Genomic DNA, 18563 nt, shown 5'->3' on the forward strand with positions numbered 1-18563 from the left:
TCGAGTGCCCGGCAACTAGTGGCTGAGCAAGAGCCCACGGTGGTGTTGATGGCAGCTGAGGTGCCTGTGGCAGCTCGCCGGTGCTGGCCGGGGCTGCTGGGCACACATGGCCAACCTGGCTGTGTGACCCCACAGCCTCCAGGCTGGGGCATGTTTTCCCAAGTGTCTCAAGTCCTCCCTGTTCCCCCTGTCCCGCCAGTCCTGGCCCAGCTGCTCCCGCTGCTGCACGGCAACGTAAACGGGAGCAAAGTGATCATCCGGGAGTTCCAGGAGCACTGCCGCCGCGGCCTGCTGAGCCCCGGGAGCGCCCCCAGTCCCCCCAGCCCCACCTCCTCCCGCCCTCCGAGCCCCAGCTCCATCGAGGAGGCCGCCACCGTGCCCTCCAAAGCCCGGCTCAAGCGGCTCATCTCCGAGAACTCGGTGTACGAGAAGAGGCCGGACTTCCGGATGTGCTGGTACGTCCACGCACAGGTGCTGAAGAGCTTCGACCAGGAGCACCTGCCCGTGCCCTGTCAGTGGAGCTACGTCACCATGGAGCCCGCGGCGCCCCGGGAGGACAGTGGCAGCGTCCCGGGCCCGCCTGTGACGCTGAAGCGGAAGTCTGCGGGCAGCATGTGCATCACGCAGTTCATGAAGAAGCGCAGGCATGATGGCCAGGTGAGCCGCCAGGGCGCCTCCACACTGAGCGCACACACCCGCCCTAGTCATCTGAGGTGGAGAAGCAGCACCCACGCAGGTCCTGCCCAGTCACGTGCACTTCCACCAGAGTTAGGGCTCGCTCTTGGGGCCCAGCTGCATGGTGACCAGCCCTCCGGTGGCCCTGCGGGGCTGCTCGTGCTTGCTGTCCCTTAGCACAGTCAGTGGCAGGGTCCCCGTCTGTGTAGGAAGCGTGTGCACGGGACACCCGAGCGATCACGGCACAGGAGAGGCGCTCAGAGGACGCACCTCTGCTCACCGTGGCCGGGCTCTGCCGTGTGAACACCACCGCCCTGCCTGGGCCTGGTGTCCTGTGGCTTTCTAGAAGCCTGCAGGGGGGCAAGATGCACATGCCTCTCCCCACAGGAGTGGGGATAGGAGGCTGTGTGCCGTGTTTACTTGGCAACAGTAGAATTAAGTGCTCCGAGACATGGTGAAGAAATAGTTCCACGGAGGTGCCTGGCACCTTGCTGCTGCCCATGGCACATGGGTTAGGCACCATGAGCCTCCCTGCCACCGGATTTGGAGGAAACCTCTCAAGCTTGGTGACATGAGGTGGACCCCAGCACCTCTGGCCTGTGCACACAGTGTCCCCTAGCTTAAGAACCTTGTTAGCCAGATGCCAGGGTCTCACGCCAGTAATCCTAGCTACTTAGGAGACTAAGATCTGAAGATTACGGCTCAAAGCCAGCCCAGGCAGGAAAATCCATGAGACTCTTACCTCCAATGAACCACCAGAAAACCGTTAGTGGTGCTGTGGCTCAAAAGGACCTCCTCATTAGCATTTCCCCAATCTTAGACTGTGTCCAGCCGTTGCCTGGGTAGGGCTAAGCTAGGGGCCACTCAAAGTCATGATTGTGCTTAGCATTCAAGCAGGGTGTCGCCTTTGCACCCTCAGGCTTGCCCTGGGGCAGGCGCCACTTGTTGGGAGTGATCTAGAGGCCCCTTCTCCTCCCAGGGTGCGGTGAGTGCTGGTAGAGACTGTGAGGTGCTTTCCACCTCTTCCAACCTCCAGGGAAGGAAATTCTGCCACTGCTAGAACAAGTCACCAGCTGGCCTGTGAGGAGTCCAGGCTCGGGTGACAGGGACATGAGGGGTCTCAGATGGGCTTCACAGGGCCCTCAGATGGGCACAGTAGCGCGCAGGGCCTAAGTGAAAGCCACGCGGTGCCCGCCCAGCGTGGGCTCATCTTTGCCCTGGGGCTGGCAATGGTAATGGGCATCAGCAGGACCTGGGGCTGCCACCTGCTTTGTAAAAAGACCCAGCACAGGATTCTGTGCAGAGAAACAAAGCCAGACACTGCACGGACAGCACCGCCACATAGTCCTCGGATGTCCCAGGAGACATCTGTGTCCTGTGCCTTCCTAGAGACCCTGGTCTGAGAATGCCACGCACACCGGCGCTGCCCACTGTGTAGCCTCTGTCCTCCGCTAGGCGTCCACAGAGATTGTCTCGTGTGCATGTTTGTGGGCTGAGCTTCTCCATTTCTATGTTTTCCTTTACCTCTCAGTCCAGCTTCCAGCCCTGAGGTGCCTCCAGTGATCCCGTGACACACACAGGACCTCAAGGGCAGAGCACCTGACTAGCCAAGCGCAAGACCCCAAGTTCCAGCCCCAGTACCTTGCAAAAAAAGAAAAGGAAAAGGGCAGGCCAGTATAGTGGCAGGCATCTGTGGTCCCAGCCTTCTAGAGGCAAAAGGATTACAGGAGCGTAGGACTTCTGAAGCCAGCCCTGGTAACAGACCGTATGTCAAAAACAAAGGAAGACAACACTAGACATTAGTCCCATTGCTTTCTTGACCACCGTGTTTCTACTTGGGCAGGGACAGTGGTGATGGGGAAGTGACAGTTACAGCCTGTGACTTCAACACAGGGTGCGTACTGCATAAGCGCGCACCGAACCCGGTGCCCAGTGGAGGCAGGACGGTGATTTTCCTCCATCAGAGGAAAATGTCCACTTCCACCAGCTCTTCCTGCGGACACCACAGCAGCTCTTCTACTGGTCTGCCTTGGCCCCTCCAGAATTAGTGGCTGATGGGCACAATGAGACGCTGTGGGCATTGTCCTGGAGGTGGGTGCCTGGAAAAAGGGGGCACCACCTCTTCCCAAGGCAGGGTTGCCTCTACCCAGAGCCGATGTGGGACCGCCCCCTGAGTGCTGACAGGCCACGGGCGGGAAGCCTGCCTGAGAGGCCGGGAAGCCTGTCATTTGTTGGCTATTGCTGATTTTGTTCTTTGTGTTTGTTGTTTGGTGGCACTGGGACTTTAACTCAAGTCCTTGTGCTTTGCCACTTGAACCATGCCCCCAGTCCTGTTTGTCTTAGTTGTTTTTCAGCTAGGGTCTTAAACGTGTGCCTAGTCTGGCCTGGACTGTGGTCTTCCAGCTCAGGCTTCTGACATAACAGGCATGACAGGAGTCACCAGACCCAGTTTTGATTGGTTGAAATGGCTGAGATGTTTGTTTTTACCCGGGCTAGCTTCAAATCTCACATGATTCCAGTGTCTCAGCCTCCCAACGAGCTAAGATTCCAAGCACTCACCACAAGGATCCCCCTCTTAGGCAAACATTTGTGTGGAAGAATTTTAAAAGTGGTCTGAGACCCAGGTGCCCATGGCTCACACCTATAATCCCTTGCTATTCAGGAGGCTGAGACCTGAGGGTCATGGTTCAAAGCCAGCCTAGGCAAGAAAGTGCATGAGACTCTTATCTCCAATTGACCAGAAAAAGCTGGAAGTGGAGCTCTGGATCGAGTGGTAGAGCACCCGTCTTGAGCACAAAAGTTAGGAACAACCCCCACAGTTCAAGTTCTAGGATGAGCAAAAAAAAAAAAGGTCTGAGAGAAAGCTGCCCTCTAGAGTAAGCCTAGCTCTGTCCTTGGATGGTCCTTGCTATGGACTGGTTGCAGAAGCACCGTGATTTCCCTCCTGCCCTGCCACGGATGCATCCCGTCCTTGCTGGGACAGAGGCCGACAATCAGAACTCTGAGACCTCTGCAGTTGCCCTGTGGCACCCCAGGCACAGCTGGTCTGGCCGGAGATCTGGGCAGCGAGCTGGGCCACTAGGGGCTTGCAAAAAGCAGGTGCTGAGAAGATGTTTCATCAGTTCCTCTTCAAGCAGAAACCCAGAACTGTGTCTTTGGAATTCAAAGATTTCGTCTCCTCCTTACCTAGCCTCCAGTTTTGTCCCAGCAACAAGTCCTCAGGTGGTTTTTGTAGTGAGGTGGACAGTGGTGTAAAGGAGAGTTCTGGAAGATGGAAGTATGGCTCGTTTTTTTAGGGGACTCCCCCCGCCTCCAGGCTTTCCCTGGCCATAGGGCTCACGTATGGAGACTGAACTGTCAAATTGGGCTGAACTGGGTTTTCTGCCCTGTGTGCAAGGAGGGAGAGGAGGCCCCAGCAGGGGTCCACCCTTCCTGTGACGGCCTGTGGTTTCTCTGTGCAGGCAGGAGCTGGGGACATGGATGGGTTCCAGGCAGACACGGAGGAGGAGGAGGAAGAGGACAGCGACTGCATGATAGTGGACATCCCCGATGTTGGTAAGGAGGGCAGAGCCGCAGGTACAGAGGGATCACGAGCTGGGCAGAAGGAATTTCAGGGGCCCAGCCATGGGCACACCCATCAGCTGGTCACCAGAGAGGAGGCAGGGCCGGTGAGTGGGCCCCAGTACCTCCCCCCTCCCACCAGATGCACCCCCAAGAAGGTTCTTCCCCGGGGCGGGGGACCTACCTTGAGGGATACAGCTGCGCAAAGACCCTCCTCTCTGCCTCCCTCAGAAGCCCAACAGCCGTGCAGAGTCACTTCTGGAGCTGAGGGCACCGTGGGGCTGGGCACTGGCGAGAGCCTGCTGCCCGCAAACCCGCTCGGTGCCTCGTGAGGGCCCAGCACCGCTGGGCGCCCCACCGCTGACCGGATACTTGAACTTTCTACTTGGACTCCTGTAAAGAGCACTTTGTCCTGCTTCGCTGGCCTCACCGAGGCCTGGAGAGTTTTTATATAGGATGCTTGATTCCTTTCCTTTAGACACGTGTAAAAATTTCCCAGAAAAGCTGCATATAATCTGTCCTTTAATAAAGCATTATTGCAAGGTGGTGACTCCTCCCGGCCGCCTGCTGCCCCCCACCCTACCCTCAGGCCCTGAGGTACCCGAGAGGGCAGGTGCCGGGGTCAAACGCCTGTAAATGAATTGAAGCAACAGGGATGCTGGGGCCTGGAGGCCAGTGCCTGGACTGATATGGAAGTGTATAAACTTATTCTCTAGCCCTGAACTGTCTTGTGTCAGATGCATCATTTCTTTGGTGAGTTGTCTAGCTGCGGCCCAGTATGGTCTGCTCTGCTGGGAAAGCGTTGCCCCAGGTGTATAGTCCTTAATTCCTCAGCTTCCCCGGCTGCCCTGGCACAGGTGTTTCTGCCGCTCAGTCAAGTGTGTGTTCCTGAGTTCACTCATGCTCCTCCCCCCAACTCTGTGCACATGCCTGGGCACTGCCCTGAGCTTTTTTGCTCAAGGCTGGTACTCTCCCACTTGAGCCACAGCTCCGCTTCCAACTTTTTGCTGGTTCATTGGTGATAAGAGTCTCATGGAACCAGGGTTGGTGACTTACACCTGTAACCCTAGCTATTCAGGAGGCTGAGATCTGAGGATCATGGTTCAAAGCCAGCCAGGGCAGGAAAGTCCATGAGACTCTTATCTCCAGAAAACCGGAAGTGACACTGTGGCTCAAATGTTAGAGCATTAGCCTTAAGCTGACGGTGCTAGCCTTGAGCTAAGGGACAGCGCCCAGGCCCAGAGTTCCAAGCCCCACAACCCATTTTTTTCTTTTTTTTGGGGGGGAGGGTCCGGTTGTGGGGCCTGAACTCTGGGCAAGGGCACTGTACCTCAACTCTTCAGCTCAAGGCTAGCGCTCTACCATTTGAGCCACAGCACCACTTCCGGCTTTTTTTCTTTTTGCTTATGTGGTGCTGAGGAATCGAACCCAGGGCCTCAGGCATGCAAGGCAAGCGCTCTACCACTGAGCCATCTTTCCAGCCCCCAATTTTTTTTTTAAAGCCTATGGACTTAACTGCCTGGGTTGGCTTTGAACCATGTTGCTCATGATCCTCAGATCCTCTTGAGTAGCTAGGGTTCTAGCTGTGCACCACCAGTACCTGGCCCCCATCTCTTTTCCTACAGCCTACCACCCTAGTTCCAGATGGGGTCCAGTTCAAGCCCTCGGCCAAAAATATCAACCAGATGGGGTCCAACCAGGCCCTTCTACTGGGGAATAGGGACACATGCAGTCCTTAGACCATATTACTAGGGCACCTGGCAACTTGGAATCCTGGGAACAGGTAGGCAGGTGGAAGACAGGCCACCCACAGCCAGCCAGGGTGAAGATACCCAGGTACGCTTGTGCAGTTCAGCGCAGTGCTGACAATGCTGCTAGTGGCCACAGAGGGAACTAATAGTGACACATTTTTGCTTATTTCTCACTAGGAAATGAAGGACCTTAAAACTTGAAGTCTTGGGGGCTGGGAAGGTAGCTCGGTGGTAGAATGCTTGCTTTGCATGCATGAGGCCCTGGGTTTGATTCCTCAGCACCACGTAAGCAGAAAAGGCCAGAAGTTCTGTGGCTCAAGTGGTAGAGCGCTCACCTTGAGCTGAGGGACAGCTCCCAGGCCAAACTCAGGCCCCACAACCGACCAAAAAAAGAACTTTTAGTCTGTCAGAGGTGACTGGTCAGAGGACCAGCACCAGCAACCACAGCCCCCTCATGGGCTGGCATGAAGGGTTTGAGCCAGGTGGCTCAGATCCCACCTTGAGTCAGCCTGGAGTGGGAATGGGCTCTATATGGACAGATCAAGTCACTGGTCTCCGGACACACTCTCAGCCCTAGGCGTCTAGCCTCCCGTGTCCACTAGAACAAGCCAGAAATGGTGCAGGTTTATCTCACATTTAGAGGCCCAAGGCCCAACGCCAGCCTCCCTGCTGCAGGGGTGGGGGTTCCAGGGAGATTCCATGCTGGCCAGTCCCATCCCTTGACTCCTGGACCTATCCTCTCTATCCCAGTGCACTTTCTCCCAGTCTGTTTCAGCCTCCTATGAGGATCCTGTGAAAAGGATGGGTCTTGAATAGTTCAGGATGATCCCAGCTCTGGGCCTGTCACTTGATCCCATGTGCCCTAAAGACCCTTCTGACACAGGAGGGACAGTCAGGTCCTGAGAATTTTGGCCATGTGTGAACAAATGGGAACCTCAGGCCACAGGTGTGGCCTGGATGTGGTGTCGCCCACAGTTCAAGAGGTAGAACCTCTAAGGCACAGCCCTAGGGAGATGATAACTAGGTCATTACCCTCAAAAGAGATTCAGGAGTTGGTGGCTCAAGCTGTTATCCGAGCTGCTCAGGAGGCGGAGGCAGCCAGCCTGTCCATAGGAAGCCATCACCAACTAACCAGCAAAATGCCAGACAGGAGCTGTGGCTCAAGTGGTAGAGCACCAGCATGAGCAAGCATGCTGAGAGGGAGTGGGCCCTGGTACTTACACATGCATGCACCCAGATAGTTGTGAAGAACACGCTGTTGCAAAAGAGGTGGCCCTGCCCCTCCACTGGCTTCCTTTCACCTTGTGACCCTGGCCTCTCCCAGGCCCCCCCATCATGCCATCTACCACCAAAACAGCTACACAATCATACTTCAGCCAGCCTTGGCCATCTTGTTACAGCAACATAAAACAGCACTCACTCAGGGCTGGGCATTGTGGGTACAGGTATCTTCTCCATTTCTGGGGCTATGGCCTGGCCAGACATAAGCCCCTGAGAGCAGGGAGCCGTGTCTAGGGCCCCAACAAAACACCAGGAAGCTATAGTTAAATATCCTATTTTATTTAGGTTCATAATTTAGAAATTACACATCTATGTGCTGCCTCGGTCCACAGCTTGTGGCCCTGTCCTCAAGCCTCAGATCTGCTAGACCCAGGGAGAGGCCCACCTGGGAGCACCCTAGGCTCCACAGGACAGGGGCTGGGGAGGCCTTAGATGCAGTGCTGTCCCTAGTGGGCTCCAGTGCATGTCTGTAGCACCCCTGCCTGGGACGAAGTCTCTGGAATGGGCCCCTTACACAGCAACACAGCCAGCCAGCACCCTTGTAAGGCCAGGGGCTCTGGGGCAAGGCGGCAGGGCAGCTCCAGGGAGGGACGGATGGGGAGAGCATGAAACAGAGCCGCAGGCCGAGCCAACCCTGCTTTTATTTCAGGAGAGCTTCTCCATGGCCTCCAGGAGCTCCGGTTTCAGCACCGAGGAGTCCAGATCTGTCCCTGCAGCCCTGATGTCCTCCAGCACAGCAGCATCCCACGCGAAAGTCAGGAGAGCAGAGGGTACCTACAGTGGGACATCAAAGGTCACCTTGTCTCTGTGTGACCTCACAACAGGACAGTCAAGTGGAGTTGGCCACTCCTACAGCAGACTCCTCTGAAGGGGGACCTGGGCTCAGAGACTTGAACCCAGCCAAAGCCACTGGATGCAAACAAAGTCTGAGGTTCCCACATGTCTGCCCACACTGTCCGGCCTGTGGCCTCCCACAAGGTCCCTGTGTCTTAATCTCATTCCAAGACTCAGAAAACCTCCACCCTGCCCAGCGCCTGTGGCTCATGCCTGCAATCGTAGCTACTCAAGTGGCTGAGATCTGAGGATCATGGTTCAAAGCCAGCTCAGAGGGGGAAAAGTCTGTGAGACTCTGATCGCCAATGAACCACCAGAAAACCAGAGGTGGTGCTGTGGCTCAAGTGGTAGAGCACTAGCCTTGAGCTGAAGGGCTGAGGGACAGCGCCCAGGCCCAGAGTTCAAGCCCCATGATGGACAAAAAAAAAAGACCTCCACCCCCCCCCCCTTTAAGAAAGGAGAGCAGCTGAGCCACCAGGAAGTTACAAGTCATTCAGGGTCATGCTAGTCATAAGGTAGACCCTGCTCCTAGGCCCTGTCCCACATCAAGACAGATCCTCCTGAGTCCATGGCAGCAGGGACCCACGGGGAGCCCTAGCCCGGCCTCCCCCTCACCCCCCCCCCGCGGCTTCAGGCCCCGCCTTCCTCCCCCTCACCCCGCCCCCGCGGCTTCAGGCCCCGCCTTCCTCCCCTCACCCCGCCCCCGCGGCTTCAGGCCCCGCCTTCCTCCCCCTCACTCCCCCCTCCCGCGGCTTCAGGCCCCGCCTTCCTCCCCCTCACCCCCCCCTCCCCCCGCTTCAGGCCCCGCCTTCCTCCCCTCCCCCCGTTCAGGCCCCGCCTTCCTCCCCTCCCCCCCTTCAGGCCCCGCCCAGGCGCGGCACCCAGCGGGACCTCACTCACCAGCCCGCACTCGTTGAAGGCCTGGTTCTCTTCCTCCACCAACTTGTGCCCTCCGGATGCCAGCAGCTCAAAAGGCAGCCAGTCGCTCTGCAGGGACTCGCGCACGAACTGGTACAGCGCCGACAGCCGCTCCCGGGCGTAGAAGGTGCCTGGAGACGGGCGAGGGGGCGGGGCCGGAAGGGCGGCGGTCAGACACACACCCCCTGCCTGGGAGAAGGCGGGACGGCCCCCCACCCTCCCCCTGCGGGAGGCAGCCGTCGGGCAGGGCCCCCCACCCTCCCCCTGCGGGAGGCAGCCGTCGGGCAGGGCCCCCCACACCCCCCTCACCCTGCAGGAGGCAGCCGTGGGGCAGGGCCCCCCTCACCCTCACCCTGCAGGAGGCAGCCGTCGGGCAGGGCTCCCCACGCCCCCCCTCCCCCTCACCCTGCAGGAGGCAGCCGTCGGGCAGGCCTCCCCACGCCCCCCCTCCCCCTCACCCTGCAGGAGGCAGCCGTCGGGCAGGGCCCCCCTCACCCTCACCCTGCAGGAGGCAGCCGTCGGGCAGGGCCCCCCACGCCCCCCTCCCCCTCACCCTGCAGGAGGCAGCCGTCGGGCAGGCGCACGCGCAGCAGCGTGTAGGTGTACTTGCGCAGCTCCCGCTGCTCCTCCTTCTCCCGCATGGCCTTGGTCCGCAGCGTGCTCAGCCGCTCCACCGCCTCCGACCTGCGGGCCGCAGCGGCTCAGGCCTCGCCCTCCTCCCCAGGCGGCCCCCCCGACCGAGGCGGCCGCGGCGCCCCCACCTGAGCCTCTGCTCACGCTTGAGCTCCTCGGCCGAGAGGTTGAAGAAGTCGGCGGGGAGGTCGAACTGCGCGGCCCGGGCCGAGGGCCGGAAGACGCGGCGCTGGCGGTCCAGCTGCGCCCGCACCGGCTCGGCGCCCACCAGCCGCTCCTTGTGGCGCTCCAGGCTCTCGGGCTGCGCCAGCGCCGCCTCGCTCAGCACGTAGAACTCCTCGGCGGCCTCTGTGCCAAGGCCACGCGGTGTCAGCGGCGGCCGGGGCCGGGGCCTGGGTCAGCCCCGCCGCCCGCCCGCCCGCCCGCGCCGGCCCCGCCAGGCCCCCCGCACCCTGGTCCGCGACGGGCAGCAGCACCCGCTGGAACCCGATGGCCTCCAGGAACTCGTGCGTTCCCTCCAGGCAGTTGATGCGCTCCTGGGGAGAGGGGGGGCAAGGGTCACACAAAGCCCCACCCCGGCAGGAGCCCCAGACCTGTGCTGAACGGGGAGCACTGTATACAGATATACAGACAGAGCCCACTTGCAGTTCCCACCAGCACCTTTACAGCCTGCGGGCCGCGGCCACCCAGCGCTGGGGTGGAGAAGGGGTCTAAAGCCCCAAACGACTGGCGGCGGAGGGCGCCCAAGGTGGGGAGTAGGGTGAGTGGGCCCAGTGGGGTGGCATCTGTGACCAGGGGGGACCCAAACCCTAGCTTTCCAGAGAAGCCTCGAGTCTGCTAGTTTGAAAAATCCTTAGCAGTGTGCCCCAAAGAATTGGATCTTCAGGGTCCCAATCCCGCAGGGCCCTGCCCTGCCTCTGGCCAAGCCCCCCACTGCATGCTGTTGCAGGAGACCAGGTCAGGGCCAAGGGTCGGGGTAGGGCCCACCTGGAACACCTTGTTCTGTAGCTTGATCTTCCGGTACTTCTCCTCCTCAGGGTGCAGGTGGATGTTGTCTAGGTACCTGAGGGGAGCGTGGCCAGCCGCAAGGAGGAGCCCCCGCAGTCAGGGTGGAGTTTGTGGTCACAGTCACCCCACAGACGCGGCAGAGCCCATGCCTACTGGGCAGGAGCCTGAGGCCACTGGAGGGCCTTGCTCTGGGATACCCGCGAGCCACAGCAGTGGCAGAGTTGACAGCTAGAATGAGGGACCACCAAGCCAGGGGACCACAGCACTGCTGCAGGTCCCAGGGAGTTCACCAGCCCAGGTGATGGGGTGGTGACCAATGGACAGACTCAAGCCCTCCCCAGTTTGCCCAGCCCAACACCAGGAGTGGGCTCCGGCTCTGTCTCCATCCCCCAAAGGAAGCAGCAATGTGGAATCTGGCCCAAGACCCCCAAGACACCCTCATATAGGTGAGGGTGGCCCAGCCCTTCCAAGGCCTGCGTGGTTCACTCACTTGGCAATGGTGTCCACTCCCAGCTTCACCCGGTCACGGTCTCTGTTGAATGTGTGGATCTTCATGATGGAGGCGGCCACGGGGTCTGTGGTGAAGTGCTGGGGGAGAGGAGGGCATGGTGAGGACATGTGCCATGCACAATGCTGTCCACTCCCATGATCCTCTGTAGCCCCAAGCCACCAGCAGTGGCCTAGAGAACTGGAGGTGCTCAGGAGATTAGAGGGGGCAGTAGCCCCACCAGGGCCTGCCCAGCTCTCCTAGAGCTCCTGGAAGGCAGGTACAGGCCTCAATGACTGACATCCTTACATTTCCTCAAGGACACAGGGAATCCTGGGCAGCTGCTGGGGTCACACAGATGGCAGACAGCTCCAAAGCTTCTTGCCTCCTTCAAAGCAGGCAGCAGGGCTGCCAGGGAAAGTGTTGGGACTGGGAGGTGAGCACACTGTGCACAGGACAGTGGCGTTACTGGGACCAATAGGCAGGGGACAGGCACCCCCCCCACACACATCTAAGGAAGAGCCACAATGCCAAAGAGGGACACTGGCACTGCCTCAGCTAAGGGACAAGGGACGAAGGAAGGGCACATGCAGCAGGAAGCCATGTCCACAGGGGAAGAAGGCTGGACAGCACAAGCGGGAGCCATGATGGTTTTCCTTCATTGGAGCTGCATGTGCTCTGGGAGGAAATAAATCAACTCTAAGCTCCAACCATTCAGGTAAGACCACGAAGGAGGATATAAGAACGCACCGGTACCACCACACCGGGTGTATGCAGCATGGAGCCCATAAAGGCCTCCAGTCTATCAGCCAATCCCAGAAACACATTTAAGCGCCTATGGGCCAAGCAATAGAGCCAACATGTAAACTGGGGGGAGACAGCTGCAGCCACACCACAGGCTGCCAAACTTCATTAGCACAGAATCAGTAAGAAAAGCAGCCAGGCACTGCCATCACGCCTACAACACCAGCACTCGGGAGAATGTCCTTCTCCTAAGGGGAGGGAAGCTTGGCTCAGTGGTAGAATACCAGCCATGAACAAGAAAGCCAAGTGAATGGGAGGCCCTGAGTTCAAGTCCCAGCACTTCCAAAAAATAAAAATAATTTAAATGTCCATTAAGTTCATCAACAGCAGATGGGTTAATGAGTTCCAGAATAACTTACAGTGGAGACACAGAGCAGAAGAATGGCTCAAAGACACAAAATGCCCTCTAGCCCTCTGGATTGGCCCTGGAAAGCCCAGACTCCTGCCCCTGGAACTGTGGGAGTGTAGGCATGTTTAGGTCTGCAGCTTATAATCATTTGTTATAATAGCCAGCACAAATTCATATCATGTCTTTAAGTATGAGGCTACCTGCAAATACAGGAGCCACAAGAAGCTGCTCCGGCCAGGTGCCAGGGGCTCACACCTACAAACCTAACTACTTAGGAGGCTGAGATCTGAGGATCATGGTTCCAAGCCAGCCTGGGAAGGAAAGTCTGTGAGACTCATCACCAATAAACCACCAGAAAACCACAAGTGGCGCTGTGGCTCAAGTGGTAGAGCGCTCACCTTGAGCTGAAGAGCTCAGGGACAGCTCTTCAGCCCCAGGCCCAGAGTTCAAAACTCACAACCAACAACAACAACAACAACAGAAAAGAAGCTGCACCAGTGGCTCATGTCTGTAGTCCTGGCACTTGGGAAGCTGAGAAGGGAGAGATCAATGCCAGGAGGGTCAATGCCAGCTTGGGCTGAAAAGTTCTCAAGACCCTATCTCAAAATAACTGGAAAGATGGGGCTGCAGGTCTTTTCAAGTGGAGGTATGGCTCAAGTGGTAGAATGCCAGGCGAGCAAGTTCCAGCCCCAATACTGACAAGGACCAAAAGTACTGAGGGAATTCTTTCCATTCCCTGAAGTTAATGCTGAACATGAGCGAGCGGCAGGCGACTTTCTAGAGGACAGAGAATGGCAAGGGGACAGACAGGAAACACACAGTGGGGCCACACACAGTGTGTCTGAGAAGGGACCCAGAGCTCCCAGCTCCTTGCGGATGCGGGTGGCAGGAGAAGTGGAGGCCAGGCGCTTGGACTCAGGGATGAGGTGACCTCCTTACAGAGGTGGAACACAGCACAGCAGGTAAAAGCCCAGCCAGGCTGTGAGCGGCTCTACGCCCAGGAACCCCAGGGCCACTCACCGACATAATGGCCTCTCTGATGCGGGCGTCCCGCTGGTCCCTCCGCAGGGTGGCCCCCGTGAGCGGACAGGTGAAGTACACGCCGTTCACAGCCAGGTGGCCTGAGCCTTCCTCTTTGGTCTCAGGCATCTGGGGGCAAAAGTGTCTGGATCCGACTATGGCCAGAGATCGCCCTGAGCCACAGAACAGAGAGGTTGCTCCTGGGGCCAGATACCCACACCCCAAAAATGCTCTCTTTACTGGGACACCTAGCGATGACTAAACCTCTCGGGGTTCCTGGTGTGGGAAACATCCCTGCTCAAGGATGAGGGAGGGCAGAAGCCAGAGCAGACTCCTGGGGCGAGAGCTTGGGGTGTTCCTATGTCTGGACAGAGCTTGGGGTACCGCCCCCCTAAAGAGGAGTTGGGATCCGGCACCCACCCAAGGGCTGCAGAATCCCCAGCTCTCTGCACTGTAAGCCCTGGACATGGCTAGGGATCTTGCCTTCTGGGAATCATCGAGACCTGGGGCTCTGCTGCCTGGGACACCTTTGGGCCAAGTTCTCCTGAGGGCTGAGCCCGACCCCCCCCCCCACCCGCAGCTGTACCTTCTCCATGGGGGGGCAGGGGAGGGGGGGCAGGGGAGGCTGCTTCTAGCACTGTTAGTTACCGACTTGGTCCCAGGAGCATCCGGGCTGCTGCTGCTGGTTGCCTCGGCTTGCAGCTCCTTTCTCACTGGGAGGGCAGAGGGAAAGGCAGGGGGGGAAGAGCCAAGACCCCTGCCCAGGGCCCCAAGACCCTCCCCTCCCACACTTCCCCAGCAAGTCCAGTCCTGGACTCCACCAAATGCCTCATCCTTTCCACAAGGGAGTATCCCGCCACCCTGCCCCTAGGGCCCAAGTGTCCTGTGGGTGCTTCCCAAGAGTTATATAATCATGTCCCTGCTTACCCTGATTCCTGATGGAGTCCTGTGACGTAGGACCCCGGGACCTGGGCTGCTTCTGCTCCAGCCGCGCCAGGGCTGCTGCGGCCGCCATCTGCGCCTCATCTGTGGGTCCCTGGCGGGGCTGCCGGAGGGCTGGCTGCTGGGACTTTTCTCTGGGAGCCTTCTCTCTGGGCAGAGATGGGGGGGCGGGGTTTGAGGCTGACACAGCTTCCAATGGAAGAGCATCTGCTATTGGTCCCATCAGACAACCCTGTCCTGGCCTGCATAGGGTTCCGGGCTTCCCAGGGCCCCCACGTGGGGTGACAGGGGAAGCTGCTTCAACTCTGCCCCTTTGGGGGCCTTGGCCAGGTCCTGGCATCTCCAAGTGCCAACAAGACCAGCACATTCCTGTACCAAGGTTTCCTGATGACCCAGGAATGCAGAAAACTTGCTATGGTGACATGACCCTGCTTCCTACCCTTCTTCCAGTGCCTGGCCACGCTGGGGGGGGGGGACTGCAGCTGAGCCTAGGGGGCTCCCAATAACGTTTCCCTCCGTGGCACCTGGCTCGCAATGAGTCCTACCTTACCCTAGGCATCTCCCAGCCCACTAAGATCACTCCCACAGTATGGAGGGAGCTGGCGGTGAGGTTTCCACCAATACACTCTGACTAACCACAAGGCCTTCTTTTGCCCTCAACGACCCCCACTCCCACCCCCAAGTCCAAGTGTTCAAGCCACACACACTCTAGGTCCACAGACCCTCCACAAGATGGTAGCTAGGTTCTCATTAAGAACCCTCATTCCCCTTCCTCACCCCTTCTCTCTGGGTAGAACAGATGATGCATGCATCACCACCTCATGATTCATCTCCCCCTCCCTCCCCTGCATCCCTACCTTCTCCACCTCTGCCCCACCCAGTATGTTTCTGGTAGGCAAAGCAAAAGCCCAAAGTCACTTCACTGTCTGCACTGGGCTCCCACAGCTTTCTACATGCCAAGCAAGTGGGTTCCCAAAGAAGTCCCTAGAATGTTCCGTCTGGGACAGGGTGAGGACAGGGGATCTGGGAAGGGTTCTACAGGGAGAGATGAAGAGGCTGATTCAACAAATGACCCAGTGCCAGCTCAAGCGTCACCTTCTCAGAGACAGTATGATACCCACCTCGTTGGTGGATCAGTCATCTGCACCCTCAGGAGGGCACACCCTAATGCACTGGGCCCCCGGCAGCCCTTGCTGAGACCTGAGGCAGGAGACCTACCTGTCCTGCCCTCTAAGGCTGCAGGCTTGTTCCTGGACCATTCCTCAATTCCTTCTCCTTCCTAGGCTCCTGGTCCAAGGTAACCATCAGCTCCCATGTCCCTCTGTCATATACAAGCCCTGCTGACCCACCTCTTTCCCCAGCCACCCCCTCAAGTGGGGAGGGACCTGGATGAACGTCCCTCCTTCCCAGTCCTGCCAACCTCCCTCCTTAATTTCCCATTACTCCTGCACACCTTGTCCTTGGCTACAGGCTGTCTTGGTCCCCACCATCCTTCTGTCTCTACAAGGACCCTAACCTCCCCAAGCTCTGTTCTGTCATCCATCCACCAGCCTAAGGGCTGTCACAGAACCCTGATGCCACAATCCCCCCTCCTCCATGCCCAGACCTCCCTGTGTCCCATCCCATGCTCCCAGACTTCTCAGGCCTTACAGTGTCTCCCCCGCCCCTCCCCAATCCCTCCATAACAGCAGGCTTTATAGCTCCTCAACCGGCCCTCCAGAACCAGAGCCCAGATCTGTGTTTCCACAGATGCCAAATCTCACTTAAAACTCCAGGACCTCTTGTACTTGTCAGCTTCAAGTCGCTGGTCACCAAGATAGACCCAAACCGTGTGGGCTGCTATAGGGGCGCAGTCCCACGATCGTCCAGGCCTCTCCCTTACCACCCACTTCTAAGGGATCCCACTGACCTCCTACAACTCCAGCCCCCCCCCCAATACCCTCCACCAGCTCCACACCATCCTCCTGGGACTCACTGGAGTCCAACCCTCCGGCCTCGCACCCCCCCCGGCCCCCCACAGCTCTCCCCTCTCCCAGGCTCCACCCCCCCGCCCCGCCCCCGGACTCTCCACACTCCCAAGTTCCGCCCCAGACCCTCCCCAAGGTCTGTCGGGGCCCCCCGTCCCCGCCCCGTCCCCACGGCTCCCCTCCGATCTCCTCCGCACGCCCCGCCCCGCCCCGATTCCCGCCCCCGAGGCCCACTCCGCGGGGTCCCGCCGCCCCGCCCAGGCCGCCGCCCAGGCGCTCCAGCGCTCCGACGCTCTCGCGTGCGACCCGCCCCGGCCGGCCCCGGAGTGCTCACGCACCCCACGGAGTCTGTGAGTTTCTGACCGGGCCCTGCGCTCTTGAACTTGATGTCAGCTTTAATCTCCTGGAAGAACTTCTTCATGGTGGCGGCAGCCCGGCGTCGGGGGGCCGCGGGCGGAGGGGGGGCCCGCGGGGGGAGGGGGCGCGCGGCCCAACCGGGGAGGAGCCGGCCAGGCCTCCAACCGGAAAAAAAAAAAAAAGAAAAGAGCGCCCCACCGGAAGTCCCGCCTTCGCGCGGCCGGGCACGTGACAATCGGCCCGACGCGCCTCTCTAGCACGCCGCAGCTCGCTGGTGAGGAGCGACCGCTCTGCACGTTGGCGACGCGTCTCGATGGTGCTTCCGGACTCCGTTGCCAAGGCGACAAGGGCGCTTGCAGTTTGAAGGCCTGGCCTGGCGTTCTTCGAGGAGCACAGGCGACGGGAGGGTTGGCCACAGGTCTAAAGGACCCGCATGGAGGAAGCCCTGGGCCCGGCCTTTGCCCTGCTCGAGAGCTTTCCCCGGCTCTCCAACGCTTATGTAAAAAAATCCCTGCAGCTCCCCAGGCCATGAGGTGGGAGACGTTCTGGTGTTGCACAAAGCTGGGGACCATTTGGACAGTCAGGATGCAGAGAAAGGCCACAGGGGCAAGTGTACCGAGATGTACAGACATTTGGAGAGAGACTGGCAGATACTGGGGAGCAGGAGATTCCCCATACATACACACCACAGCAGCAACCTGCTCCAACCCTGGAGAAGAATATCCTGGGCTTTCTCTAGGAAATGCAAAGAACCAGTGAGGATGCGAGGAGGGGTGATGGGGGTAGGTCCGGAATCTGACCCTAGGAGGCTTCAACAGTGACCTCACGCCTGGAATCCTAGCTATTCAGGAGGCTGAGATCTGAGGATTGTGGTTCGAAGCCAGCCAGCGCAGAAAAGTCTCTTGAGACTCTTCTCTCCAATTAATCAGAAAATAAAAGACCAAAAGTAAAGGTGTGACTCAAATAGCTTTGAGTGCAAAAACTAAGGGAGAACAACCAGGCCCTGAGTTCAAGTCCTAGTATTGACAAAATAAAAATAAAAATATTGGGCTGGGAAGGTGGCTCAGTGGTAGAGTGCTTGCCTAGTATGAATGAAGCCCTGGGTTTGATTCCTCAGTACCAAAGAAACAGAAAAAGCCAGAAGTAGCAGCTGTGGCTCAAGTGGTAGAGTGCTAGCCTTGAGTACAAGAAGCTCAGGGACTGTGCCCAGGCCCTGGATTGGCAAAAAAAAACATCTCTTGGGCAGGGCTGGGAAGGTGGCTCAGTGGTAGAGTGCTTGCCTTGCATATATAAGGTCCTGAGTTTGATTGCTCAGCACCTCATAAACAGAAAAAGCTGGAAGTGGGGCTGAGGACAGCACCCAGACCCAGAGTTCAAGCACGACCACCACCACCAACAACAAAAAAATCTCATAGCCTTTCCTGCCCAAGCTGGCTTTGAACAGCCATCCTCAGATTACAGCCTCTTGAGTAGCTAGGAAACACCAGTTCCTGGCTTGGTAGTGGGGTTTGAATTCAGGACTTCAACTTGCTAAACAGGCGTTCTACTATCTGACCCATGGATCAAATCCATTTTGCTCTGGATTTTGTTGGTCAGGGAGCTTGAAACAGAGTCTGGGTGCTCCCTGTCGCTGAGCTTTTTTGCTTTTTTGTTTTTGTTGATCTGGGGCTTGGGCTTGAACTCTGGGCCTGAGTGCTGAACTCTTTAGCTCAAGGCAAACACTCTACCACTTGAGCCACAGTACTACTTGTGATTTTCTGGTGGTTAATTTGAGATAAGAGTCTCATGAACTTTCCTGCCCAGGCTGGCTTTGAACTGTGATGTTCAGATCTTAGTCTCTTCAGTAGCTAGGATTACAGGCATGAGCCACAAGCACCTGACTCCCTGAGCTCATTTGCTGAAAGCTAGCCCTCTACCACTTTGGGCCACAGAGCACTTCCAGTTTGCTGGTGGTTCATTGGACATAAGAGTCTCAC

The 18563-nt window shown here is 58.3% G+C and overlaps 2 protein-coding genes across 8 annotated transcripts in view; one reads left to right on the plus strand and one right to left on the minus strand.

Annotated features, from left to right (window-relative positions):
- The window catches only part of LOC138813937 (chromatin assembly factor 1 subunit A-like), a 31926-nt gene extending 26967 nt beyond the window's left edge, over nucleotides 1–4959 (plus strand). For both annotated transcript variants that reach the window (XM_070002531.1, XM_070002533.1), the window contains exons 13-15: nucleotides 200–657; nucleotides 4137–4230; nucleotides 4468–4959. In XM_070002531.1, the coding sequence (XP_069858632.1) occupies nucleotides 200–657; nucleotides 4137–4230; nucleotides 4468–4568 (653 nt within the window). In that variant the 3' untranslated portion in view covers nucleotides 4569–4959. The remainder of the gene's footprint in view (nucleotides 1–199; nucleotides 658–4136; nucleotides 4231–4467) is intronic.
- Nucleotides 4960–7526: 2567 nt separating this feature from the next.
- Nucleotides 7527–16776, minus strand: LOC138813938 (UBX domain-containing protein 6). Of its 6 annotated transcripts, none has more exons than XM_070002538.1 (12): nucleotides 16042–16177; nucleotides 15482–15550; nucleotides 14249–14412; nucleotides 13970–14034; nucleotides 13322–13450; nucleotides 11152–11249; nucleotides 10641–10716; nucleotides 10105–10189; nucleotides 9782–10001; nucleotides 9574–9704; nucleotides 9003–9151; nucleotides 7527–8042 (listed from the first exon to the last, which is right to left on the minus strand). In XM_070002538.1, the coding sequence occupies exons 2-12, from the start codon at nucleotides 15520–15522 to the stop codon at nucleotides 7914–7916; spliced, it is 1287 nt and encodes a 428-aa protein (XP_069858639.1). In that variant the 5' UTR covers nucleotides 15523–15550; nucleotides 16042–16177; the 3' UTR covers nucleotides 7527–7913. The 6 variants fall into 6 exon arrangements, with proteins under 6 accessions (XP_069858639.1, XP_069858637.1, XP_069858635.1 ...); XM_070002536.1 differs by having other exon boundaries at nucleotides 16027–16177; XM_070002534.1 differs by lacking the exons at nucleotides 15482–15550; nucleotides 16042–16177 and adding an exon at nucleotides 16569–16776.
- Between the last annotated feature and the right edge of the window lie 1787 nt (nucleotides 16777–18563).

This window comes from Dipodomys merriami, unplaced genomic scaffold (assembly GCF_024711535.1).
Source record: "Dipodomys merriami isolate MVZ:Mamm:240054 unplaced genomic scaffold, mDipMer1.0.p SCAF_6, whole genome shotgun sequence".
Classification (NCBI taxonomy): Eukaryota; Metazoa; Chordata; class Mammalia; order Rodentia; family Heteromyidae; genus Dipodomys; species Dipodomys merriami.